At 57.8% G+C, this 25,921-nt stretch overlaps 1 protein-coding gene across 1 annotated transcript in view; it reads left to right on the forward strand.

Moving 5' to 3' along the window:
• Positions 1–1,396: 1,396 nt before the first annotated feature.
• Positions 1,397–25,921, forward strand: part of LOC138101638 (neuralized-like protein 4) — a gene marked incomplete at its 3' end in the record, with an annotated part of 67,355 nt that continues 42,830 nt past the window's right edge. The window contains 7 exon segments of the mRNA XM_068999408.1: positions 1,397–1,595; positions 6,192–6,430; positions 15,817–16,077; positions 16,080–16,235; positions 17,796–17,839; positions 19,596–19,878; positions 25,665–25,776. Coding sequence (XP_068855509.1) covers positions 1,397–1,595; positions 6,192–6,430; positions 15,817–16,077; positions 16,080–16,235; positions 17,796–17,839; positions 19,596–19,878; positions 25,665–25,776 — 1,294 coding nt within the window.

Genomic DNA, 25,921 nt, shown 5'->3' on the forward strand with positions numbered 1-25,921 from the left:
GCCCCAAATGACCCCAAATGGCCCCAAATGACCCCAGGTGTGTCCTTGCCTGACCCCAAATGACCCCAGCTGTGACCCCAAATGACCCCAAATGAGACCCCAGGTGACCCCAAATGGCCCCAAATGACCCCAAATGACCCCAGGTGTGACCCCCGGTGTCCCTTGCACACCCAGGTGACCCCAAATGGCCCCAGGTGTCCCCGAATGATCCCAAATGGCCCCAAATGGCCCCAAATAGCCCCAGGTGTGACCCCAAATGACCCCAGGTGTGACCCCAGGTGTGTCCCCGAATGATCCCAAATGGCCCCAAATGACCCCAGGTGTGACCCCAGGTGACCCCAAATGACCCCAAATGTCCCCAGGTGACCCCAGGTGTCCCCAAATGACCCCAAATGACCCCAGGTGACCCCAAATGACCCCAGATGTGACCCCAAATGTCCCCAGGTGACCCCAAATGACCCCAAATGACCCCAGGTGTGACCCAAGGGGACCCCAAATGACCCCAGGTGACCTCAAATGACCCCAAATGACCCCAGGTGTGACCCCAGGTGACCCCAAATGACCCCAGGTGACCCCAAATGGCCCCAAATGACCCCAGGTGTCCCCGAATGATCCCAAATGACCCCAGGTGACCCCAAATGACCCCAAATGACCCCAGGTGTGACCCCAAATTACCCCAAATGACCCCAGGTGACCCCAAATGACCCCAAATTACCCCAGGTGTGACCCCAGGTGACCCCAAATGGCCCCAAATGGCCCCAAATGGCCCCAGGTGACCCCAAATGGCCCCAAATGGCCCCAAATGGCCCCAGGTGACCCCAGGTGTGACCCCAAATGACCCCAGGTGACCCCAAATGAGACCCCAGGTGACCCCAGGTGACCCCAGGTGTGACCCCAAATGACCCCAAATGTCCCCAGGTGACCCCAAATGACCCCAAATTACCCCAGGTGACCCCAGGTGACCCCAAATGAGACCCCAGGTGACCCCAAATGACCCCAAATGGCCCCAGGTGTGACCCCAAATGACCTCAGGTGTCCCCGAATGATCCCAAATGGCCCCAAATGGCCCCAAATAGCCCCAGGTGTGACCCCAAGTGACTCCAGGTGACCCCAAATGACCCCAGGTGTGACCCCAGGTGTGTCCTTGCCTGACCCCAAATGACCCCAGGTGACCCCAAATGGCCCCAAATGACCCCAGGTGTGACCCCAGGTGACCCCAAATGACCCCAAATGACCCCAGGTGACCCCAGGTGACCCCAGGTGGCCCCAAATGACCCCAGGTGTGACCCCAGGTGACCCCAAATGACCCCAGGTGTGACCCCAGGTGTGACCCCAAATGGCCCCAAATGGCCCCAGGTGACCCCAAATGGCCCCAGGTGACCCCAGGTGACCCCAAATGACCCCAGGTGACCCCGCTGTCTCTTGCCCCCGCGTGTGTGGGGCCGGCCCGGCTCCCAAAGGCCCCCCCCGCCCCTCCCCCCAGCCCCTCCCCCATTTCCTGCCCCGGCCCCTCCCCCACGCGTGGGAAACCACTTCCTGTGGGGGGGGAGGGGCGGGGCCTGGCCCGGGGGGGGGCCCTGGGGGGGTTTTGGGGGGTCCTGGAGGATTTTGGGGGGGTCTTGGGGGGCCCTGAGGGATTTGGGGGGGGCCCTGGAGGGTTTTGGGGGGATTTTGGGGGGCCCTGGGGGGTTTTGGGGGGCCCTGGGGGGTCCTGGGGGGATTTTGGGGGGTCCTGGGGGGATTTTGGGGGGCCCTGGAGGGTTTTGGGGGGATTTTGGGGGGGTCCTGGGGGGATTTTGGGGGGTCTTGGGGGGATTTTTGGGGGGATTTTGGGGGGGTCCTGAAGAAGTTTGAGGGGGGGTCCTGGGGGGGGGGGTTCCAGGACTGATTTTGGGGGTCCTGGGGGGATTTTTGGGGGTCCTGGGGGGATTTTGGCGGGCCCTGAGGGGTCCTGAGGGATTTGGGGGGATTTTGGGGGGGTCCTGGGGGATTTTGGGGCACTTTGGGGTGGCGGGAGGGGGTTGAGGACAAGGTGGGGACCTGGGGGGGGGGGGGGGAGGGGGAGTCCCAATCCCGGGGGGGGATCCCTGGGGGGTTCCAGGGGGTCCTGGGGGGGGTCCGAGCCTCGAGGGGGTCCCGGGGGGGTCTCAGGGGGGTCCCGGGGGTTTTCCTGGGGGGGTCCTGATCCCAATCCGGGGATGGTCTTGGGGGGAGTCCTAATCCCGGGGGGGGGTCTCAGAAGGATGCTGAGGTTGGGGGGGGGGTCCCTGGGGGGATTCCAGGGGGTCCTGGGGGGGGTCCGAGCCTCGGGGGGGTCCCAGAGGGGTCCCGATCCCAATCCCGGGAGGGTCCCGGGGGGATTCCAGGGGTCCTGGGGGGATTCCAGGGGGTCCCAGGGGGGTCCGAGGCTCGGGGGGGTCCCGAGGGGGTCCGAGCCTCGGGGGGGGGTCCCAGAGGGGTCTTGGGGGGATTCCAGGGGGGTCCCAGGGGGGTCCAAGCCTCGAGGGGGTCCCGGGGGATTCCCAGGGGGGTTCCTGATCCCAATCCCGGGGGGGGTCCCGGGGGGATTCCAGGGGGGTCCCTCGGGGGTCCGAGCCTCGAGGGGGTCCCAGGGGGGTTTCAGGGGGTCCCAGGGGGGTCCCTGGGGGGGGTTCCCAGGGGATTTCGGGGGGGGGGGTCCCGGGGGGGGCAGTACCTGAACCAGGGCGAGTCCCTCAGACACTCCTCGAAGTCCAACTTGACCGTCATGGCTGAGGTGGGGGAAGGGTCCCGGGGGGGGTTTTGGGGGGTCCCGGGGGAGGTTTTGGGGTGGGGGAGGGGGTCTCAGGGGTTTTCGGGGGGTTCCCGGGGGGGTCCCGAGGGGGGTCCCGGGCTCGGGGCCGCGGCGGTGCCGGGACGTGGCTGGCGCCGACGGGGCCGGGACGGCTCCGCCCGGGGGAGGGACCGGGGGTGGGGGATGGTGGGGGGGGGGGGGAAAGGGGGGGTTTGGGGGGGATTTGGGGGGGTTGAGGGGGATTTGGGGGGGATTTGGGATGATGGAAGGAGAATCGAGGGGGATTTGGGGGGGTTTTGGGGTGATGGAGGGGGATTTGGGTGGATTGAGGGGGATTTGGGGGGATGGAGGGGGGATTGAGGGGGGTTTGGGTGGATTGAGGGGGATTTGGGGGGGATTTGGGGGGCTTGAGGGGGATTTGGGTGGATTGAGGGGGATTTGGGGGGATTTTGGGGGGATTGAGGGGGATTTGGGTGGATTGAGGGGGATTTGGGGGGATGGAGGGGGGATTGAGGGGGGTTTGGGTGGATTGAGGGGGATTTGGGGGGGATTTGGGGTGATGGAAGGAGAATCGAGGGGGATTTGGGGGGGTTTTGGGGTGATGGAGGGGGATTTGGGGTGATGGAGGGGGATTTGGGGGGGATTTTGGGGGGAGTGAGGGGGGTTTGGGTGGATTGAGGGGGATTTGGGGGGGATTTTGGGGGGAGTGAGGGGGATTTGGGGGGATTTTGGGGGGATTGAGGAGGGTTTGGGGGGGTTGAGGGGGATTTGGGGGGGATTTGGGGTGATGGAAGGAGAATCGAGGGGGATTTTGGGGGGGTTTTGGGGAGATGGAGGGGGATTTGGGGTGATGGAGGGGGATTTGGGGGGATTTGGGGGGATGGAGGGGGATTTGGGGTGATGGAGGGGGGATTTGGGGGGATGGAGGGGGGATTTGGGGGGGATTTGGGGTGATGGAAGGAGAATCGAGGGGGATTTGGGGGGGTTTTGGGGTGATGGAGGGGGGATTTGGGGGGGATTTGGGGTGATGGAGGGGGATTTGGGGTGATGGAGGGGGGATTTGGGGGGGATTTGGGGTGATGGAGGGGGGATTTGGGGTGATGGAGGGGGATTTGGGGGGGATTTGGGGTGATGGAGGGGGGATTTGGGGTGATGGAGGGGGGATTTGGGGGGATTTTGGGGGGAGTGAGGAGGGTTTGGGGGGGTTGAGGGGGATTTGGGGGGGATTTGGGGTGATGGAAGGAGAATCGAGGGGGATTTGGGGGGGATTTGGGGTGATGGAGGGGGATTTGGGGGGATGGAGGGGGGATTTGGGGGGATGGAGGGGGGATTTGGGGGGATGGAGGGGGATTTGGGGGGATGGAGGGGGATTTGGGGGGATGGAGGGGGATTTGGGGGGATGGAGGGGGGATTTGGGGGGATGGAGGGGGATTTGGGGGGGATTTGGGGTGATGGAGGGGGGATTTGGGGGGATTTTGGGGGGAGTGAGGGGGATTTGGGGGGATTTTGGGGGGATTGAGGAGGGTTTGGGGGGGTTGAGGGGGATTTGGGGGGGATTTGGGGTGATGGAAGGAGAATCGAGGGGGATTTGGGGGGGTTTTGGGGTGATGGAGGGGGATTTGGGGGGATTTGGGGGGATTGAGGGGGGTTTGGGGGGGATTTGGGGGGATGGATGGGGATTTGGGGGGATTTTGGGGATGATTTTGGGGTGATAGAGGGGATTTGGGGGGAATTTGGGGGAATTGAGGGGGGATTTGGGGTGATGGAAGGGGATTTAGGATGATGGAAGGGGATTTGGGGGGATTTTAGAGGGGTTTGGGGGGGATTTTAGGAGGATTTGGGGTGATGGAGGGGTAATTGGGGGGATTTGGGGGATTTTGGGGGGCATTTGGGGGGACTGAGGGGGATTTGGGGGGGATGGAGGGGTAATTGGGGGGGATTTGGGGGGATTTGGGGGGATTTGGGGGGGATTTCGGGTGATAGAGGGGATTTGGGGGGGATTTGGGGTGATGGAGGGGTAATTGAGGGGGATTTGGGGGATTTTGGGGGGGATTTGGGGGGATTGAGGGGGATTTGGGGTGATGGAAGGGGATTTAGGGTGATGGAAGGGGATTTGGGGGGATTTTAGGGGGGTTTGGGGGGGATTTTGGGGTGATGGGGGGGATTTGGGGGGATGGGGGGGATTTGGGGGGATGGGGGGGATTTGGAGGGGACTGAGGGGGGATTTGGGGGAATTGAGGGGGATTTGGGGGGACTGAGGGGGGATTTGGGGGCGATAGAGGGGATTTTGGGGGATTTGGGGGGGATTTGGGGGGGTTAGGGGATTTGGAGGGGATTTTGGGGGGGATTTGGGGTGATGGAGGGGATTTGGGGGGGATTTTGGGGAATTGAGGCGGATTTGGGGGGATTTTAGGGGGATTTGGGGGGATTTTAGGGGGATTTGGGGTAATTGAGGCGGATTTGGGGGGGATTTGGGGGATTTAGGAGGGATTGGAGGGGGAATTGGGGGAGATTTGAGGGGGATTTTGGGGTTTGTGGGGGATTTGGGGGATTTTGGAGGGGATTTGGGAGGGAAATTGGGGTTTTTTGGGGGGTGGGGCCGAGGGGGACGTGGGGAGGGGGATTTAGGGAGGGGGGGGTCGGGAATTTGGGGTGGAAATTTGGGAATTTGGGGTGAAAATTTGGGAATTTGGGGTCGGGGCCGGACCCGGGGAGGACGCGTGGAAATTTGGGCACCATAACGCCCCTAATCACCCTAATTAACCCCAATCTCAACCCAACCCGTCCGCGACAGCACCCCCTCTCGTTCCTCTAATGACTTAAACCTTAATTACCCCCTAATTACCGCTAATTAGCGCTAATTACCCCCCAACAACGACACATTTCCATCACCGCACGGGAACAGGCGGCAGGACCTCGCCGCCGCTTTATTTCCCTCCCCCAAGAACCCCCCCTCCCCCCACCCCCCAGCGCTAATTACCCGCGGCCCGTAATTAACGCGCCTCCTTAATGAGCGCCGCGGCCTCGCCGTTGCCAGGCAGGGCCCATCCCCATGGCAACCGTTGCCGGGGCGCCTGCCGTAAAGCGCGCAAGCGGTGTGAGAGCGCACCCGCCGCGCCGCCGCAAAGCGAGGAAGGCGGTGCGGAGACGCTGCCGTAAAAGGCCACCAAAACGCTGCGAGCCCAAAACCGGAGAGAAAAAAAAAAAAACCCGACGGGGTGGGGGAGGGGAAAAACGCTGAGGGAGGGGCACAAGGGGAGGATTCGCCAGCACCGAGGATTCCCGGGGACGCGGCGGGGAGGCGGCAGCGAGAGGTTTCTCGCCACACCGCCGTCAAGCGCGGCAGGCCGCGAAAGAGTCGCGAAAGAGTCGCGAAAGAGTCGCGAAAGCGCCGCGCAGCGCGGCCGGGGCGGGCGAGGGGCGATGGCGGCGCCGGGGCCCGGCGGGGGCTCGGGGGGAGGCTCGGGAGGAGCCTCGGGGGGACCCCCGGGGGGACCCCCGGAGCTGCACCCCCGCACCGGGCGCCTCGTGGCGTTGTCTCAGGGCGGCCGCAGCGCCGCCAGAGCCCAACCGGGCCAGGAGTTCAACCACGGGCTGGTGCTGAGCCGGGAGCCGCTGCGGCCCGGGCGCGTCTTCACCGTGCGCATCGATAGGAAGGTGAGATATGGGGGGGGGGGGGGACTGGGAGGGACTGGGAGGGATGGGGAGGGACTGGGAGGGACTGGGAGGGATGCGGAGGAACTGGGAGGGATGGGGAGGGGAGTGGTGGGGTGGTGGAGGGGACTGGGAGGGCTGGGAGTGACTGGGAGGGACTGGGAGGGACGGGGAGGGATGGGGAGGGGAGTGGTGGGGTGGTGGAGGGGACTGGGAGGGCTGGGAGGGACTGGGAAGGAATAGGGACATGTTGGGGATGGAGGACTGGGAGGACTGGGATGCACTGGGAGTGACTGGGAGAGGTTGGGGAGGGGGAACTGGGAGGACTGGGATGCACTGGGAGTGACTGGGATGGATGGGGAGGGACGACTGGGATGCACTGGGAGTGACTAGGACACGTTGGGGAGTGGGAACTGGGAGGACTGGGAGCGACTGGGAGGACTGGGACTGGTTGGGGATGGAGGACTGGGAGGACTGGGATGCACTGGGAGTGACTGGGAGAGGTTGGGGAGGGGGGACTGGAAGGACTGGGATGCACTGGGAGGACTGGAGAAGGGAGACTGAGGGGATCTGGGAGGACTGGGACAGGTTGGGGAGGAAGGACTGGGAGGACTGGGATGCACTGGGAGTGACTGGGACACGTTGGGGAGGGGGACTGGGATGCACTGGGAGGGACTGGGAGGACTGGGACTGGTTGGGGATGGAGGACTGGGAGGACTGGGATGCACTGGGAGGGACTGGGACAGGTTGGGGAGAGGGAACTGGGAGGACTGGGATGCACTGGGAGCGACTGGGACAGGTTGGGGAGGGGGAACTGGGAGGACTGGGATGCACTGGGAGGGACTGGGAGAGGTTGGGGAGGGGGGACTGGGATGGACTGGGATGCACTGGGAGGACTGGAGAAGGGAGACTGAGGGGAACTGGGAGGACTGGGAGTGACTGGGACAGGTTGGGGAGGGACGACTGGGATGCGCTGGGAGTGACTGGGACACGTTGGGGAGGGGGAACTGGGAGGACTGGGAGCGACTGGGAGGACTGGGACTGGTTGGGGATGGAGGACTGGGAGGACTGGGATGCACTGGGAGTGACTGGGATGGATGGGGAGGGGGACTGGGATGCACTGGGAGTGACTGGGACACGTTGGGGAGGGGGAACTGGGAGGACTGGGAGCGACTGGGAGGACTGGGACTGGTTGGGGATGGAGGACTGGGAGGACTGGGATGCACTGGGAGTGACTGGGAGAGGTTGGGGAGGGGGGACTGGAAGGACTGGGATGCACTGGGAGGACTGGAGAAGGGAGACTGAGGGGAACTGGGAGGACTGGGAGCGACTGGGAGGACTGGGACTGGTTGGGGATGGAGGACTGGGAGGGACTGGGATGCACTGGGAGTGACTGGGACACGTTGGGGAGAGGGAGCTGGGAGGACTGGGAGTGACTGGCACACCCTGTGGAGGGAAGACTGGGATGCACTGGGAGCGACTGGAACAGGTTGGGGAGGGGGAACTGGGAGGACTGGGAGCGACTGGGAAGGAATAGGGACATGTTGGGGATGGAGGACTGGGAGGACTGGGATGGACTGGGAGTGACTGGGACAGGTTGGGGAGGGGGGGACTGGGAGGACTGGGATGCACTGAGAGTGACTGGGATGGATGGGGAGGGGGACTGGGATGCACTGGGAGGGACTAGGACACGTTGGGGAGGGGGAACTGGGAGGACTGGGAGCGACTGGGAGGACTGGGACTGGTTGGGGATGGAGGACTGGGAGGACTGGGATGCAGTGGGAGTGACTGGGACAGGTTGGGGAGGGAGGACTGGGAGGACTGGGAGTGACGGGGACACGTTGGGGATGGGGAACTGGGAGGACTGGGAGTGACTGGCACACCCTGTGGAGAAAGGACTGGGATGCACTGGGAGCGACTGGGACAGGTTGGGGATGGGGAACTGGGAGGACTGGGAGCACTGGGAGCGACTGGGACACGTTGGGGACGGAGGACTGGGAGGGACTGGGAGGGGAGTGGTGGGGTGGTGGGAATGACTGGGAGGACTGGGAGCGACTGGGGCACGTTGGGGAGAGGGAACTGGGAGGACTGGGATGCACTGGGAGAGGAGGAGTGGGATGGTGGGAATGACTGGGAGGACTGGGAAGCAACAGGGACATGTTGGGGATGGGGGAACTGGGAGGACTGGGAGAGGAGGAGCGGGGTGGTGGGAATGACTGGGAGGACTGGGAGCGACTGGGACACGGGGAGAGGGAACTGGGAGGAACTGGGAAGGAACAGGGACACATTGGGGACAGGGGACTGGGAGGACTGGGAGTGACTGGGACACGTTGGGGAGGGGGACTGGGATGCACTGGGATGCACTGGGAGCGACTGGAGAAGGCAGACTGAGGGGAATTGGGAGGACTGGGAGTGACTGGGATAGGTTGGGGAGGGAGGACTGGGATGCACTGGGAGGAGAGTAGTGGGGTGGTGGGAGTGACTGGGAGGACTGGGAAGGAACAGGGACACGTTGCGGAGGGGGAACTGGGAGGACTGGGATGCACTGGGAGTGACTGGGACACGTTGGGGATGGAGAACTGGGAGGACTGGGATGCACTGGGAGTGACTGGGACACGTTGGGGACAGGGGACTGGGAGGACTGGGATGCACTGGAAGTGACGGGGACAGGTTGGGGAGAGGGAACTGGGAGGACTGGGAGTGACTGGCACACCCTGTGGAGAGAGGACTGGGATGCACTGGGAGCGACTGGGACAGGTTGGGGAGGGGGAACTGGGAGGACTGGGAGCGACTGGAAGGAATAGGGACATGTTGGGGATGGAGGACTGGGAGGACTGGGAGTGACTGGGACAGGTTGGGGAGGGAGGACTGGGATGCACTGGGAGTGACTGGGACAGGTTGGGGAGGGGGACTGGGAGGACTGGGAGGGACTAGGACACGTTGGGGAGGGGCAACTGGGAGGACTGGGAGTGACTGGCACACCCTGTGGAGAGAGGACTGGGATGCACTGGGAGCGACTGGGACATGTTGGGGACGGGGAACTGGGAGGACTGGGAGGGGAGTGGTGGGGTGGTGGGAATGACTGGGAGGACTGGGAGCGACTGGGGCACGTTGGGGAGAGGGAACTGGGAGGACTGGGATGCACTGGGAGAGGAGGAGTGGGATGGTGGGAATGACTGGGAGGACTGGGAAGCAACAGGGGCATGTTGGGGATGGGAGAACTGGGAGGACTGGGAGAGGAGGAGCGGGGTGGTGGGAATGACGGGGAGGACTGGGAGCGACTGGGACACGGGGAGAGGGAACTGGGAGGACTGGGAGGAACTGGGAAGGAACAGGGACACATTGGGGACAGGGGACTGGGAGGACTGGGAGTGACTGGGACACCTTGGGGAGGGAGGACTGGGATGCACTGGGATGCACTGGGAGCGACTGGAGAAGGCAGACTGAGGGGAATTGGGAGGACTGGGAGTGACTGGGATAGGTTGGGGAGGGAGGACTGGGATGCACTGGGAGGAGAGTAGTGGGGTGGTGGGAGTGACTGGGAGGACTGGGAAGGAACAGGGACAGGTTGGGGAGGGGGACTGGGAGGACTGGGATGCACTGGGAGTGACTGGGACACGTTGGGGAGGGGGACTAGGATGCACTGGGAGGGACTGGGACACGTTGGGGATGGAGAACTGGGAGGACTGGGATGCACTGGGAGTGACTGGGACAGGTTGGGGAGAGGGAACTGGGAGGACTGGGAGTGACTGGGACACCTTGGGGAGGGAGGACTGGGATGCACTGGGAGCGACTGGGACACGTTGGGGAGGGGGACAGGGAGGACTGGGAGGACTGGGACACCTTGGGGAGGGGAACTGGGAGGACTGGGATGCACTGGGAATGACTGCGACACGTTGGGGAGGGGCAACTGGGAGGTACTGGGAGCGACTGGGAGGTACTGGGAGCGACTGGGAACCACATTCCCCCCCTCATTCCCAGGTGAACTCGTGGAGCGGCTCTATCAGGGTGGCGTCCCAGTCCTGACCCTTTCCCCTTCCAGGACCTCCCAAACCCCCATTTTCCCCCTTCCAGGACCCCCCAAACCCCCCATTTTACCCCTTCCAGGACCCCCCAAACCCCAATTTCCCCCCTTTTCACCCCATTTCCCCCCCCTCCTTCCCAGGTGAACTCGTGGAGCGGCTCCATCAGGGTGGCATCCCAGTCCTGCACCCACTGACCCTTTCCCCCTTCCAGGACCCCCCAAACCCCCATTTTCCCCCCTTTTCACCCCATTTTCCCCATTCCCAGATGAACTCCTGGAGCAGCTCCATCAGTCCTGCACCCACTGACCTTCTCCCCCTTCCAGGACCTCCCGAACCCCCATTTTCCCCCTTCCAGGACCCCCCAAACCCCCATTTTACCCCTTCCAGGACCTCCCGAACCCCCATTTCCCCCCTTTTCACCCCATTTCTCCCCCCTCCTTCCCAGGTGAACTCGTGGAGCGGCTCCATCGAGGTCGGGGTGACGGCGCTGGACCCGGCCGAGCTCGATTTCCCCAGCAGCGCCACGGGGGCCCCCAAACCCCCATTTTCCCCCTTCCAGGACCCCCTAAACCCCCATTTTACCCCTTCCAGGACCCCCCAAACCCCCATTTTCCCCCCTTTTCACCCCATTTTCCCCATTCCCAGATGAACTCCTGGAGCAGCTCCATCAGTCTTGCACCCACTGACCTTCTCCCCCTTCCAGGACCTCCCGAACCCCCATTTTAACCCTTCCAGGACCCCCCAAACCCCCATTTTACCCCTTCCAGGACCCCCCAAACCCCCATTTTTCCCCCTTTTTCCCCCATTTTTCCCATTTTTTCACCATATTCCCCCCTCATTCCCAGGTGAACTCGTGGAGCAGCTCCATCAGGGTGGCATCCCAGTCCTGCACCCACTGACCCTTTCCCCCTTCCAGGACCCCCCAAACCCCCCATTTTACCCCTTCCAGGACCCCCCCAAACCCCCATTTTTCCCCAATTTCCCCCCTTTTCACCCCATTTCCTCCCTCCTTCCCAGGTGAACTCGTGGAGCAGCTCCATCAGGGTGGCATCCCAGTCCTGCACCCACTGACCCTTTCCCCCTTCCAGGACCCCCCAAAGCCCCATTTTACCCCTTCCAGGACCCCCCAAACCCCCATTTTACCCCTTCCAGGACCCCCCAAACCCCCATTTTTCCCCTTTTTTCACCATATTCCCCCCTCATTCCCAGGTGAACTCGTGGAGCGGCTCCATCAGGGTGGCATCCCAGTCCTGCACCCACTGACCCTTTCCCCCTTCCAGGACCCCCCAAACCCCCATTTTCCCCCTTCCAGGACCCCCCATTTTTCCCCATTTTCCCCCCTTTTCACCCCATTTCCCCCCCCCTCCTTCCCAGGTGAACTCGTGGAGCGGCTCCATCGAGGTCGGGGTGACGGCGCTGGACCCGGCCGAGCTCGATTTCCCCAGCAGCGCCACGGGGGCCCCCAAACCCCCATTTTCCCCCTTCCAGGACCCCCTAAACCCCCATTTTACCCCTTCCAGGACCCCCCAAACCCCCATTTTCCCCCCTTTTCACCCCATTTTCCCCATTCCCAGATGAACTCCTGGAGCAGCTCCATCAGTCTTGCACCCACTGACCTTCTCCCCCTTCCAGGACCTCCCGAACCCCCATTTTAACCCTTCCAGGACCCCCCAAACCCCCATTTTACCCCTTCCAGGACCCCCCAAACCCCCATTTTTCCCCCTTTTTCCCCCATTTTTCCCATTTTTTCACCATATTCCCCCCTCATTCCCAGGTGAACTCGTGGAGCGGCTCCATCAGGGTGGCATCCCAGTCCTGCACCCACTGACCCTTTCCCCCTTCCAGGACCCCCCAAACCCCCATTTTACCCCTTCCAGGACCCCCCAAACCCCCATTTTTCCCCAATTTCCCCCCTTTTCACCCCATTTCTCCCCCCTCCTTCCCAGGTGAACTCGTGGAGCGGCTCCATCGAGGTCGGGGTGACGGCGCTGGACCCGGCCGAGCTCGATTTCCCCAGCAGCGCCACGGGGGCCCCCAAACCCCCATTTTACCCCTTCCAGGACCTCCCAAACCCCCATTTTACCCCTTCCAGGACCCCCCAAACCCCCATTTTACCCCTTCCAGGACCCCCCAAACCCCCATTTCCCCCCTTTTCACCCCATTTCTCCCCCCTCATTCCCAGGTGAACTCGTGGAGCAGCTCCATCAGGGTGGCATCCCAGTCCTGCACCCACTGACCCTTTCCCCCTTCCAGGACCCCCCAAACCCCCATTTTCTCCCCATTTTCCCCCAATTTCCCCCCTTTTCACCCCATTTCTCCCCCCCTCATTCCCAGGTGAACTCGTGGAGCGGCTCCATCGAGGTCGGGGTGACGGCGCTGGACCCGGCCGAGCTCGATTTCCCCAGCAGCGCCACGGGGGCCCCCAAACCCCCATTTTCCCCCCTTCCAGGACCCCCCAAACCCCCATTTTACCCCTTCCAGGACCCCCCAAACCCCATTTTCCCCCCTTTTCACCCCATTTTCCCCATTCCCAGGTGAACTCCTGGAGCAGCTCCATCAGTCCTGCACCCACTGACCCTTTCCCCCTTCCAGGACCCCCCAAACCCCCATTTTACCCCTTCCAGGACCCCCCAAAGCCCCATTTTACCCCTTCCAGGACCCCCCAAACCCCCATTTTACCCCTTCCAGGACCCCCAAACCCCCATTTTACCCCTTTTTTCACCACATTTCTCCCCCCTCATTCCCAGGTGAACTCGTGGAGCGGCTCCATCAGGGTGGCATCCCAGTCCTGCACCCACTGACCCTTTCCCCCTTCCAGGACCCCCCAAACCCCCATTTTCTCCCCATTTTCCCCCAATTTCCCCCCTTTTCACCCCATTTCTCCCCTCCTCCTTCCCAGGTGAACTCGTGGAGCGGCTCCATCGAGGTCGGGGTGACGGCGCTGGACCCGGCCGAGCTCGATTTCCCCAGCAGCGCCACGGGGGCCCCCAAACCCCCATTTTCCCCCTTCCAGGACCCCCTAAACCCCCATTTTACCCCTTCCAGGACCCCCCAAACCCCCCATTTTCCCCCCTTTTCACCCCATTTTCCCCATTCCCAGATGAACTCCTGGAGCAGCTCCATCAGTCTTGCACCCACTGACCTTCTCCCCCTTCCAGGACCTCCCGAACCCCCATTTTAACCCTTCCAGGACCCCCCAAACCCCCATTTTACCCCTTCCAGGACCCCCCAAACCCCCATTTTTCCCCCTTTTTCCCCCATTTTTCCCATTTTTTCACCATATTCCCCCCTCATTCCCAGGTGAACTCGTGGAGCGGCTCCATCAGGGTGGCATCCCAGTCCTGCACCCACTGACCCTTTCCCCCTTCCAGGACCCCCCAAACCCCCATTTTACCCCTTCCAGGACCCCCCAAACCCCCATTTTTCCCCAATTTCCCCCCTTTTCACCCCATTTCTCCCCCCTCCTTCCCAGGTGAACTCGTGGAGCGGCTCCATCGAGGTCGGGGTGACGGCGCTGGACCCGGCCGAGCTCGATTTCCCCAGCAGCGCCACGGGGGCCCCCAAACCCCCATTTTACCCCTTCCAGGACCTCCCAAACCCCCATTTTACCCCTTCCAGGACCCCCCAAACCCCCATTTTACCCCTTCCAGGACCCCCCAAACCCCCATTTCCCCCCTTTTCACCCCATTTCTCCCCCCTCATTCCCAGGTGAACTCGTGGAGCAGCTCCATCAGGGTGGCATCCCAGTCCTGCACCCACTGACCCTTTCCCCCTTCCAGGACCCCCCAAACCCCCATTTTCTCCCCATTTTCCCCCAATTTCCCCCCTTTTCACCCCATTTCTCCCCCCCTCATTCCCAGGTGAACTCGTGGAGCGGCTCCATCGAGGTCGGGGTGACGGCGCTGGACCCGGCCGAGCTCGATTTCCCCAGCAGCGCCACGGGGGCCCCCAAACCCCCATTTTCCCCCTTCCAGGACCCCCCAAACCCCCATTTTACCCCTTCCAGGACCCCCCAAACCCCATTTTCCCCCCTTTTCACCCCATTTTCCCCATTCCCAGGTGAACTCCTGGAGCAGCTCCATCAGTCCTGCAACCACTGACCCTTTCCCCCTTCCAGGACCCCCCAAACCCCCATTTTACCCCTTCCAGGACCCCCCAAAGCCCCATTTTACCCCTTCCAGGACCCCCCAAACCCCCATTTTACCCCTTCCAGGACCCCCAAACCCCATTTTACCCCTTTTTTCACCACATTTCTCCCCCCTCATTCCCAGGTGAACTCGTGGAGCGGCTCCATCAGGGTGGCATCCCAGTCCTGCACCCACTGACCCTTTCCCCCTTCCAGGACCCCCCAAACCCCCATTTTCTCCCCCATTTTCCCCCAATTTCCCCCCTTTTCACCCCATTTCTCCCCTCCTCCTTCCCAGGTGAACTCGTGGAGCGGCTCCATCGAGGTCGGGGTGACGGCGCTGGACCCGGCCGAGCTCGATTTCCCCAGCAGCGCCACGGGGGCCCCCCAAACCCCCATTTTCCCCCTTCCAGGACCCCCCAAACCCCCATTTTACCCCTTCCAGGACCCCCCAAACCCCAATTTCCCCCCTTTTCACCCCATTTCCCCCCCCTCCTTCCCAGGTGAACTCGTGGAGCGGCTCCATCAGGGTGGCATCCCAGTCCTGCACCCACTGACCCTTTCCCCCTTCCAGGACCCCCCAAACCCCATTTTCCCCCTTCCAGGACCCCCCAAACCCCCCATTTTTCCCCAATTTCCCCCCTTTTCACCCCATTTCCTCCCTCCTTCCCAGGTGAACTCGTGGAGCGGCTCCATCAGGGTGGCATCCCAGTCCTGCACCCACTGGCCCTTTCCCCCTTCCAGGACCCCCCAAACCCCCATTTACCCCTTCCAGGACCTCCCAAACCCCCATTTTTCCCCATTTTCCCCCCTTTTCACCCCATTTCTCCCCCCTCATTCCCAGGTGAACTCGTGGAGCAGCTCCATCAGGGTGGCATCCCAGTCCTGCACCCACTGACCCTTTCCCCGTTCCAGGACCTCCCAAACCCCCATTTTACCCCTTCCAGGACCCCCCAAACCCCCATTTTCCCCCTTCCAGGACCCCCCAAACCCCCATTTTCCCCCTTTTTCCCCCATTTTTCCCATTTTTTCACCCATTCCCCCCTCATTCCCAGGTGAACTCGTGGAGCGGCTCCATCGAGGTCGGGGTGACGGCGCTGGACCCGGCCGAGCTCGATTTCCCCAGCAGCGCCACGGGGGCCCCCAAACCCCCATTTTCCCCCTTCCAGGACCCCCCAAACCCCCATTTTTCCCATTTTCCCCCCTTTTCACCCCATTTCTCCCCTCCTCCTTCCCAGGTGAACTCGTGGAGCGGCTCCATCGAGGTCGGGGTGACGGCGCTGGACCCGGCCGAGCTCGATTTCCCCAGCAGCGCCACGGGGCTCCGCGGCGGCTCCTGGGTGGTCTCGGGCTGCTCCGTCCTCCGCGACGGCCGCTCCCTCCGCGAGGACTTCGGCCGGACCTGGGACGCGCTGGCCGAGGGCGACAGCGTGGGCGTGCAAGCCACGGCCGGGGGCGAGCTGCGCCTCTGGGTCAACGGCCCGCGATTGGGGAGTGGCCCGCGGCCGGGCTGCCGCCGCGGGTGTGGGCCGTGGTGGATCTCTACGGGAAATGCACGCAGGTCACCGTGCTCAGCCCCGAGGGCGACCCCGAGGGCAACCCCGAGCCCATGGCACCGGGCTCCTCCTCGGCGGTGCCACCGGGCTCCTCCTCGGCGGTGCCACCGCCCCCGGCGCCGCCGCTGCCCGCGGGGATGGGGGGAGAGCGGCGGTGGCAGCGGAGCGGCGGGGGTGCTGCCCGGTAGGAGGGGAGGGGGGGTTTGGGGGGGGGGGATTTGGGGGGGATTTGGGGGGGATTGAGGGAGTTTGGAGGGGATTGAGGGGGGTTTGGGGGGGATTTGGGGGGGATTGAGGGGGTTTGGGGGGGATTGAGGGGGGTTTGGGGGGGATTTGGGAGAGATTGAGGGGGTTTGGGGGGGATTGAGGGGGGTTTGAGGGGGTTTGGGGGGGTTTGAAGGGGATTGAGGGGGGTTTGAGGGAGTTTGGGGGGGGATTTGGGGGGGGTTTGGGGGGGATTGAGGAGTTTGGAGGGGATTGAGGGGGGTTTGGGGGGGATTGGGGGGGGATTGAGGGAGTTTGGGGGGGATTGAGGGGGTTTGGGGGAGATTGAGGGAGTTTGGAGGGGGTTTGGGGGGGATTGAGGGGGGTTTGGGGGGGATTTGGGAGAGATTGAGGGGGTTTGGGGGGGATTGAGGGGGGATTGAGGGAGTTTGGGGTGGTGGGGGGGGGATTTGGGAGAGATTGAGGGGGGTTTGGGGGGGATTGAGGGAGTTTGGGGGAGATTGAGGGAGTTTGGAGGGGGTTTGGGGGGGATTGAGGGGGGTTTGGAGGGGGTTTGGGGGGGATTTGGGGGAGATTGAGGGAGTTTGGGGGGGATTTGAGGGAGATTTGGGGGGGATTGAGGGAGTTTGGAGGGGTTTGAGGGAGTTTGGGGGGAATTTGGGGGGGATTGAGGGCGTTTGGGGGGGATTGAGGGGGGTTTGGGGGGGATTTTGGGAGAGATTGAGGGGGGTTTGGGGGGGATTCGGGGGGGATTGAGGGGGTTTGGGGGGGATTGAGGGGGGTTTGGGGGGGATTTGGGGGAGATTGAGGGGGGTTTGGGGGGGATTTGGGGGAGATTGAGGGGGTCTGGAGGGGGTTTGGGGGGATTTGGGGAGGGTTTGGGGTGGTGGGGAGGGATTTGGGGGGGTTTGCGGAAGATTGAGGGGGTTTGAGGGGATTTCAGGGGGTTTGGGGGGGAATTGAGGGAGGATTGAGGGGGGTTTGGGGGGGTTTTGGGGGAGGTGAAGGGGGGGATTGAGGGGTTTTGGGGTGGTGGGGGAGGGATTTGGGGGGGTTTGGGGGGGAATTGAGGGGGGTTTGGGGGAGTTTGGGGTGGTGGGGAGGGATTTGGGGGGTCTTGTGAGGAATTGAGGGGATTTGGGGGAGTTTGGGGTGGTGGAGAGGGATTTGGGGGGAGATTGAGGAGCCTTGGAGGTGTTTGAGGGGATTTGAGGGGGGTCCGGGGGGAATTTGGGGGGCAAGGATTTGGGGGAAATTTTGGATGAATTCGGGAGGCGTTTGAGGCATTTAGGGATGACGAGGAAGGGCCTGGGGGGGGATTTGAGGCCACTGGTGGCCACTGGTGGTCACTGGTGGTCACTGGTGGTCACTGGTGTCCCCCCCCCCCCCCCCCCCCCAGCGCTGCCCCCCCGCCCCCCCCCCGGGCCCCGCCCCAGCCCCGCCCGGACAAATTCCCCGACAGCCTGGAGCCGCCAGGGGGCAGTAAGTGTCAGGGGGGCGTGGTCTGCACCTTTAAGCCACGCCCCTTTATGCTAATGAAGCGCAGTGGGTGTGGCCGAGGCCAAAGGGGCGTGGCCTGGGGGGAAATAAATGAGGTAAAAACGGGAAAAAAATTGGGGTAAAAATACTAAAAAAATGGGATCGAAGGAGGGGGACATTTTCCCCTGATTTTTGGCGCGTTTTTTCCCTGACTTTTGGGCACGTTTCCCTCATTTTTGGCTGTTTCTTCCTCAATTTTTGGGTGCGTTTCTCCACTGTTCCCTGCTTTTCCCTGACTTTCCCCCATAATCCCTCCTTTTCCCCTCTATCCCCCCATTTTCCCCCCTACTCCCCATTTTCCCTCCAATTGTCCCCCATTTCCTCTCGATTTTCCACCATTTTCCCCTCAAATTCCCCCCATTTTCCACTCGATTTCCCCCATTTTCCCCTCAAATTTCCCCCATTTTCCCCTCAAATTTCTCCCATTTTCCCCTCAGATTCTGCTATTTTTCCCTCAAATTTCCCCCCAAATTCCCCCCATTTTCCTCTTGATTTCCCCCATTTCCCCTCAAATTTCCCCCATTTTCCCCTCGATTTCCCCATTTTCCCCTCAAGTTTTCCCCCATTTCCCCTCAGATTTCTCTCATTTTCCCCTCAAATTTCCCCCATTTTCCCCTCAATTTCTGCTATTTTTCCCTCAAATTCCCCCCATTTTCCCCTTGATTTCCCCCATTTTCCCCTCAAATTTCCCCCATTTTCTCTCAATTTCCCCCATTTTCTCTCAAATTCCCCCCATTTTCCCCTCAAATTCCCCCCATTTTCCCCTCAAGTTTTCCCCCATTTCCCCTCAGATTTCTCCCATTTTCCCCTCAAATTTCCCCCATTTTCCCCTCAAATTTCCCCCATTTTCTCTCAATTTCCCCCATTTTCTCTCAAATTTCCCCATTTTCCCCTCAAATTCCCCCCATTTTCCCCTCGAGTTTTCCCCCATTTTCCCCTCGAGTTTTCCCCCATTTTCCCCTCAAGTTTTCCCCCATTTCCCCTCAGATTTCTCCCATTTTCCCCTCAAATTTCCCCCATTTTCCCCTCAAATTTCCCCCCATTTTCTCTCAATTTCCCCCATTTTCTCTCAATTTCCCCCATTTTCTCTTAAATTTCCCCATTTTCCCCTCAAATTCCCCCCATTTTCCCCTCAAGTTTTCCCCCATTTCCCCTCAGATTTCTCCCATTTTCCCCTCAAATTTCCCCCCATTTTCTCTCAATTTCCCCCATTTTCTCTCAAATTCCCCCCATTTTCCCCTCAAATTTCTCCCATTTTCCCCTCAAATTTCCCCCCATTTCCCCTCAGATTTCTCTCATTTTCCCCTCAAATTTCCCCCATTTTCCCCTCAAATTTTCCCCATTTTCCCCTCAAATTTTCCCCATTTTCCCCTCAAATTTCTCCCATTTTCCCCTCAGTTTTCCCCCTTGATTTCCCCCATTTTCCCCTCAGATTCCCCCCATTTTCCCCTCAGATTCCCCCCATTTTCCCCTCAAATTTCCCCCATTTTCCCCTCAATTTCCCCCATTTTCCTCTCAATTGCCCCATTTCCCCTTGATTGCCCCCATTTTCCCCTCAAATTTCCCCATTTTCCCCTCAATTTCCCCGTTTTCCCCTCGATTTCTGCCATTTTCCCCTCAAGTTTCCCCCCATTTCCCCTCAGATTTCTCTCATTTTCCCCTCAAATTCCCCCCATTTTCCCCTCAATTCCCCCCATTTTCCCCTCGATTTCCCCCATTTTTCCACCTTCCCCCCCCGTTTTTTTTCCCTTTTCCCCCGTTTCCCCTCACTTTTCCCAATTCCCGTGGATTTTACCCCATTTTCCCCCTGTCCCAGGTGCAGCCCTGACCAACGAGGCGCTGCTGTTCCACGAGAAGTGCGGGGCCCTCATCAAACTCAGCAATGGCCACAAAACGGCCGAGAGGCGCCGGCCCCTGGACGAGTTCAACAACGGCGTCGTGCTGACCAACAGACCCCTGAGGGACGGCGAGATGTTCGAGGTGGGCCTCGGGGATTTTTGGGGATTTTTTGGGAATTTTTTGGGATTTTTTTGGGAATTTTTTGGGATTTTTTGGGATTTTTTTGCGATTTTTTTGCGATTTTTTGCGATTTTTTTGGACCATTTTGAGGGGATTTCGAGGGGTTTTGGGTGGGGTTTTGGGGCTGTTGTCCTCACCAAGCGACCCTTGAGAGTTGAGATATTCAAGGTGAGATTTTGGGGGATTTTAGGAATTTTTGGGGATTTTTTTGGGGCATTTTTGGGGGTTTTTGGGGAGGGATTTTGAGAGGCGCCGGCCCCTGGACGAGTTCACCAACGGCGTCGTGCTGACCAACAGAGCCCTGAGGGACGGCGAGATGTTCGAGGTGGGCCTCGGGGATTTTTGGGAATTTTTTGGGAATTTTTTGGGATTTTTTTTGGAATTTTTTGGGAATTTTTTTGGGAATTTTTGGGGATTTTTTTGCGATTTTTTGCGATTTTTTTTGGATTTTTTGGGGGAATTTCAAGGGGTTTTGGGGGTGTTGTCCTCACAAAGCGACCCTTGAGTGATGAGATGTTTGAGCTGAGATTTTGGGGAATTTTTTTGGATTTTTTGGGATTTTTTTGAGATTTTTTTGGGATTTTTTTTAGATTTTTTGGGGATTTTTTTGATTTTTTTTTCGTTTTTTTTTTTTTTTTTTTTGGTGATTTTTTTGGACCATTTTGAGGGGATTTCGAGGGGTTTTGGGTGGGGTTTTGGGGGTGTTGTGCTCACCAAGCGACCCTTGAGAGTTGAGACGTTCAAGGTGAGATTTTGGGGGATTTTAGGAATTTTTGGGGATTTTTTTGGGGCATTTTTTTGGGGCATTTTTGGGGGTTTTTGGGGAGGGATTTTGAGAGGCGCCGGCCCCTGGACGAGTTCAACAACGGCGTCGTGCTGACCAACAGAGCCCTGAGGGACGGCGAGATGTTCGAGGTGGGCCTCGGGCATTTTTGGGAATTTTTTGGGATTTTTTGGGAATTTTTTGGGGAATTTTTTGGGATTTTTTGGGATTTTTTTCGGATTTTTTTGCGATTTTTTTGGACCATTTTGAGGGGATTTCGAGGGGTTTTGGGTGGGGTTTTGGGGGTGTTGTGCTCACAAAGCGACCCTTGAGAGATGAGATATTCAAGGTGAGATTTTGGGGGATTTTAGGAATTTTTGGGGATTTTTTTGGGGGCATTTTTGGGGGTTTTTGGGGAGGGATTTTGAGAGGCGCCGGCCCCTGGACGAGTTCACCAACGGCGTCGTGCTGACCAACAGACCCCTGAGGGACGGCGAGATGTTCGAGGTGGGCCTCGGGGATTTTTGGGGATTTTTTGGGAATTTTTTGCGATTTTTTGGGATTTTTTCGGATTTTTTGGGGATTTTTTGCGAATTTTTTGGGATTTTTTTGGGGAATTTCCAGGGGTTTTGGTGGTGATGTCCTCACAAAGCAACTCGTGGGAGATGAGATGTTTGAGCTGAGATTTTTGGGAATTTTTTGGGATTTTTTTGGGGATTTTTTGGGATTTTTTGTGGATTTTTGGGGATTTTTTTTTTTTTTGGGAATTTTTTTTTTATTTTTTGGGGATTTTTTGCGATTTTTTTGGACCATTTTGAGGGGATTTCGAGGGGTTTTGGGTGGGGTTTTGGGGCTGTTGTGCTCACCAAGCGACCCTTGAGAGTTGAGACGTTCAAGGTGAGATTTTGGGGGAATTTTGGGAATTTTTTGGGAATTTCTTTGGATTTTTTTGCGATTTTTTTAATTTTTTTTTTATTTTTGGGGGAATTTCGAGGGGTTTTGGGTGGGGTTTTGGGGGTGTTGTCCTCACAAAGCGACCCTTGAGTGATGAGATGTTTGAGCTGAGATTTTGGGGAATTTTTTGGGATTTTTTGGGATTTTTTTGAGATTTTTTGGGATTTTTTTTTAGATTTTTTGGGGATTTTTTTGATTTTTTTTCGATTTTTTTTTTTTTTTTTGGTGATTTTTTTGGACCATTTTGAGGGGATTTCGAGGGGTTTTGGGTGGGGTTTTGGGGGTGTTGTGCTCACAAAGCGACCCTTGAGAGATGAGATATTCAAGGTGAGATTTTGGGGGATTTTAGGAATTTTTGGGGATTTTTTTGGGGCATTTTTGGGGGTATTTGGGGAGGGATTTTGGGAGGCGCCGGCCCCTGGACGAGTTCACCAACGGCATCGTGCTGACCAACAGAGCCCTGAGGGACGGCGAGATGTTCGAGGTGGGCCTCGGGGATTTTTGGGAATTTTTTGGGATTTTTTTGGGATTTTTTTGGGGAATTTTTGGGGATTTTTTGGGATTTTTTTGCGATTTTTTTGCGATTTTTTGCAATTTTTTTGGACCATTTTGAGGGGATTTCGAGGGGTTTTGGGTGGGGTTTTGGGGGTGTTGTGCTCACAAAGCGACCCTTGAGAGATGAGATATTCAAGGTGAGATTTTGGGGGAATTTTGGGAATTTTTTGGGAATTTTTTGGGGCATTTTTGGGGCATTTTTGGGGGTTTTTGGGGAGGGATTTTGGGAGGCGCCGGCCCCTGGACGAGTTCACCAACGGCGTCGTGCTGACCAACAGAGCCCTGAGGGACGGCGAGATGTTCGAGGTGGGCCTCGGGGATTTTTGGGAATTTTTTGGGAATTTTTTGGGATTTTTTTGGGAATTTTTTGGGATTTTTTTGGGATTTTTTTCAGATTTTTTTGCGATTTTTTGCAATTTTTTTTTTATTTTTTGGGGGAATTTCAAGGGGTTTTGGGGCTGTTGTCCTCACAAAGCGACCCTTGAGTGATGAGATGTTTGAGGTGAGATTTTGGGGAATTTTTTGGGATTTTTTGGGATTTTTTTGAGATTTTTTGGGGATTTTTTTTAGATTTTTTTGCGATTTTTTTGATTTTTTTTTCGTTTTTTTTTTTTTTTTTGGTGATTTTTTTGGACCATTTTGAGGGGATTTCGAGGGGTTTTGGGTGGGGTTTTGGGGGTGTTGTGCTCACAAAGCGACCCTTGAGAGATGAGATATTCAAGGTGAGATTTTGGGGGATTTTAGGAATTTTTGGGGATTTTTTTGGGGCATTTTTGGGGGTATTTGGGGAGGGATTTTGGGAGGCTCCGGCCCCTGGACGAGTTCAACAACGGCGTCGTGCTGACCAACAGACCCCTGAGGGACGGCGAGATGTTCGAGGTGGGCCTCGGGGATTTTTGGGAATTTTTTGGGAATTTTTTGGGATTTTTTTGGGAATTTTTTGGGATTTTTTTGGGATTTTTTTTGGAATTTTTTGCGATTTTTTGTGATTTTTTTTGGATTTTTTGGGGGAATTTCAAGGGGTTTTGGGGCTGTTGTCCTCACAAAGCGACCCTTGAGAGTTGAGATATTCAAGGTGAGATTTTGGGGAATTTTGGGAATTTTTTGGGAATTTCTTTGGGTTTTTTGGGATTTTTTTTTTTATTTTTTTGGGATTTTTTATTTTTTTTTTTTATTTTTTGGGGAATTTCGAGGGGTTTTGGGTGGGGTTTTGGGGCTGTTGTCCTCACCAAGCGACCCTTGGGAGATGAGACGTTCAAGGTGAGATTTTGGGGAATTTGGGGAATTTTTTGGGAATTTTTTTGGATTTTTTTTGTTATTACTTTTGGATTTTTTTGCAATTTTTTTTCGATTTTTTGGGGATTTTTGGGGGGATTTCTGGTAGAATTTCGAGGGGTTTTGGGGGTGTTGTCCTCACAAAGCGACCCTTGGGAGATGAGATGTTCAAGGTGAGATTTTGGGGGATTTGGGGAACTTTTTGGGAATTTTTTGGGACTTTTTGGGCATTTTTTGGTTTTTTTTTAATTTTTTTGTGGATTTTTTGTGGATTTTTTTGCAATTTTTTGGAGCATTTTGAGGTGGGATTTAGGGGGGTCCTGAGGGATTTTGGGGAGTCCTGAGGGGTTTTTGGGGAGGTTTTTGGGATTTTAGGGTGGTCCTGTGGGGTTTTGGAATTTTTGGGGAGTCCTGAGGGGTTTTTGGGGGATTTTAGGTTTTTTTGGGGGTGTTTTTGGGGGGGTTTTAGGGGGGTCCTGAGGGGTTTTGGGGGGTTTTTAGGGTATTTTTGGGGGCATTTTGGGGGGTTTTTAGGGAGGTTTTGGGATTTTTGGGGAGTCCTGAAGGGTTTTTGGGGGGGTTTTTAGGGTTTTTTGGGGGTTTTTAGGGTGGTCCTGAGGGGTTTTGGGGGCTTTTTGGGGTTTTTGGGGGGGTTTTGGGGAGTCCTGAGGGGTTTTTTTGGGAGATTTTGGGGATTTTAGGGAGGTCCTGTGGGCTTTTGGGATTTTTGGGGAGTCCTGAGGGGTTTTTGGGGGATTTTAGGTTTTTTTGGGGGTGTTTTTGGGGGGATTTGAGGGGGGTCCTGAGGGGTTTTGGGGGGTTTTTAGGGTATTTTGAGGGCATTTTGGGGGGTTTTTAGGGAGGTTTTGGGATTTTTGGGGAGTCCTGAAGGGTTTTTGGGGGGGTTTTTAGGGTTTTTTGGGGGTTTTTAGGGTGGTCCTGAGGGGTTTTGGGGGCTTTTTGGGGTTTTTGGGGGGGTTTTGGGGAGGTCCTGGGGGGTTTTTTGGGGTTTTGGGCTTTTGGGGGGATTTTTAGGGGGGTTTAGGGGGGTTTTAGGGTTTTTTGGGGATTTTAGGGAGGTTTTGGGGGGTTTTGGGGAGTCCTGAGGGGTTTTTGGGGGGGTTTGGGGGTTTTAGGGAGGTCCTGTGGGGTTTGGGGTTTTTTGGGGAGTCCTGAGGGGTTTTTAGGGTGTTTTGGGGGCATTTTTGGGGTTTTTAGGGGGGTCCTGAGGGGTTTTGGGGGATTTTTAGGTTTTTTTGGGGGGTTTTTAGGGTGTTTTGGGGATTTTTTGGGTGTTTTGGGGGGTTTTCAGGGGGATACCGAGGGGTTTGTGGGATTTTTAGGGTGTTTTGGGGGGTTTTTAGGGGGGTCCTGAGGGGTTTTGGGGGGTTTTTAGGGGATTTTCGGGGGGTCCTGAGAGGTTTTGGGGGGTGTTTTGTGGGATTTTGGGGGGTTTTTAGGGGGTTTTGCGTTTTTTTTTAGGGCGTTTTGGTTTTTTTTAGGATGTTTTGGGGGTTTTTAGGTGGGTTCTGAGTGGTTTTGGGGGGTTTTTCGGGTGTTTTGGGGGGGTTTTAAGGATGTTTTTGGGATTTTCTAGGGTGGTTTTGGGGGGTTTTAGGGGGTTTGGGGTTTTTTTAGGGTGTTTTTGGGGTTTTCAGGGGGGTCCTGGGTGGTTTTGGGGGGTTTTTAGGGGGTTTTGGGGTTTTTTAGGGTGTATTTGGGGTTTTTTAGGGTGTATTTGGGGTTTTTTAGGGTGTGTTTGGGGTTTTCAGGGGGGTTCTGGGTGGTTTTGGGGTTTTTTAGGGGGTTTTGGGGTTTTTTAGGGTGTTTTGGGGGGTTTTTAGGGTGTTTTTGGGGTTTTCAGGGGGGTCCTGGGTGGTTTTGGGGGGTTTTTAGGGGGTTTTGGGGTTTTTTAGGGTGTGTTTGGGGTTTTCAGGGGGGTTCTGGGTGGTTTTGGGAGGTTTTTAGGGGGTTTTGGGGGGTTTTTAAGGATGTTTTTGGGATTTTCTAGGGTGGTTTTGGGGGGTTTTTAGGGTGTTTTGGGGGGTTTTTACGGCGTTTTTAGGTGGGTTCTGGGTGGTTTTGGGGGGTTTTTGGGGTGTTTTGGGGTTTTTTTAGGGTGTTTTTGGGATTTTCAGGGGGGTCCTGAGTGGTTTTGGGGTTGGTTTTTTTCGGGGGGGGGTTTTTTGGGGTCCCCCAGATCCGCATTGACAAACTGGTGGACAAATGGTCGGGGTCCATCGAGATCGGGGTCACCGCCCACAACCCCAACAGCCTCGAGTACCCGGCCACCATGACCAACCTGCGCTCAGGTGAGCCCCAAAATCCCGGGAAAAACCCCCCAAAATCCCGGGAAAAACCCCAAAAAATCCCGGGGAAAGAGTCCAAAAAATTCTGGGAAAAATCCCGAAAAAAATCTGGGAAAAACCCCTAAAATTCTGGGAAAAAAACCCAAAA

This window comes from Aphelocoma coerulescens, unplaced genomic scaffold, assembly GCF_041296385.1.
Source record: "Aphelocoma coerulescens isolate FSJ_1873_10779 unplaced genomic scaffold, UR_Acoe_1.0 HiC_scaffold_377, whole genome shotgun sequence".
NCBI lineage: Eukaryota > Metazoa > Chordata > Aves > Passeriformes > Corvidae > Aphelocoma > Aphelocoma coerulescens.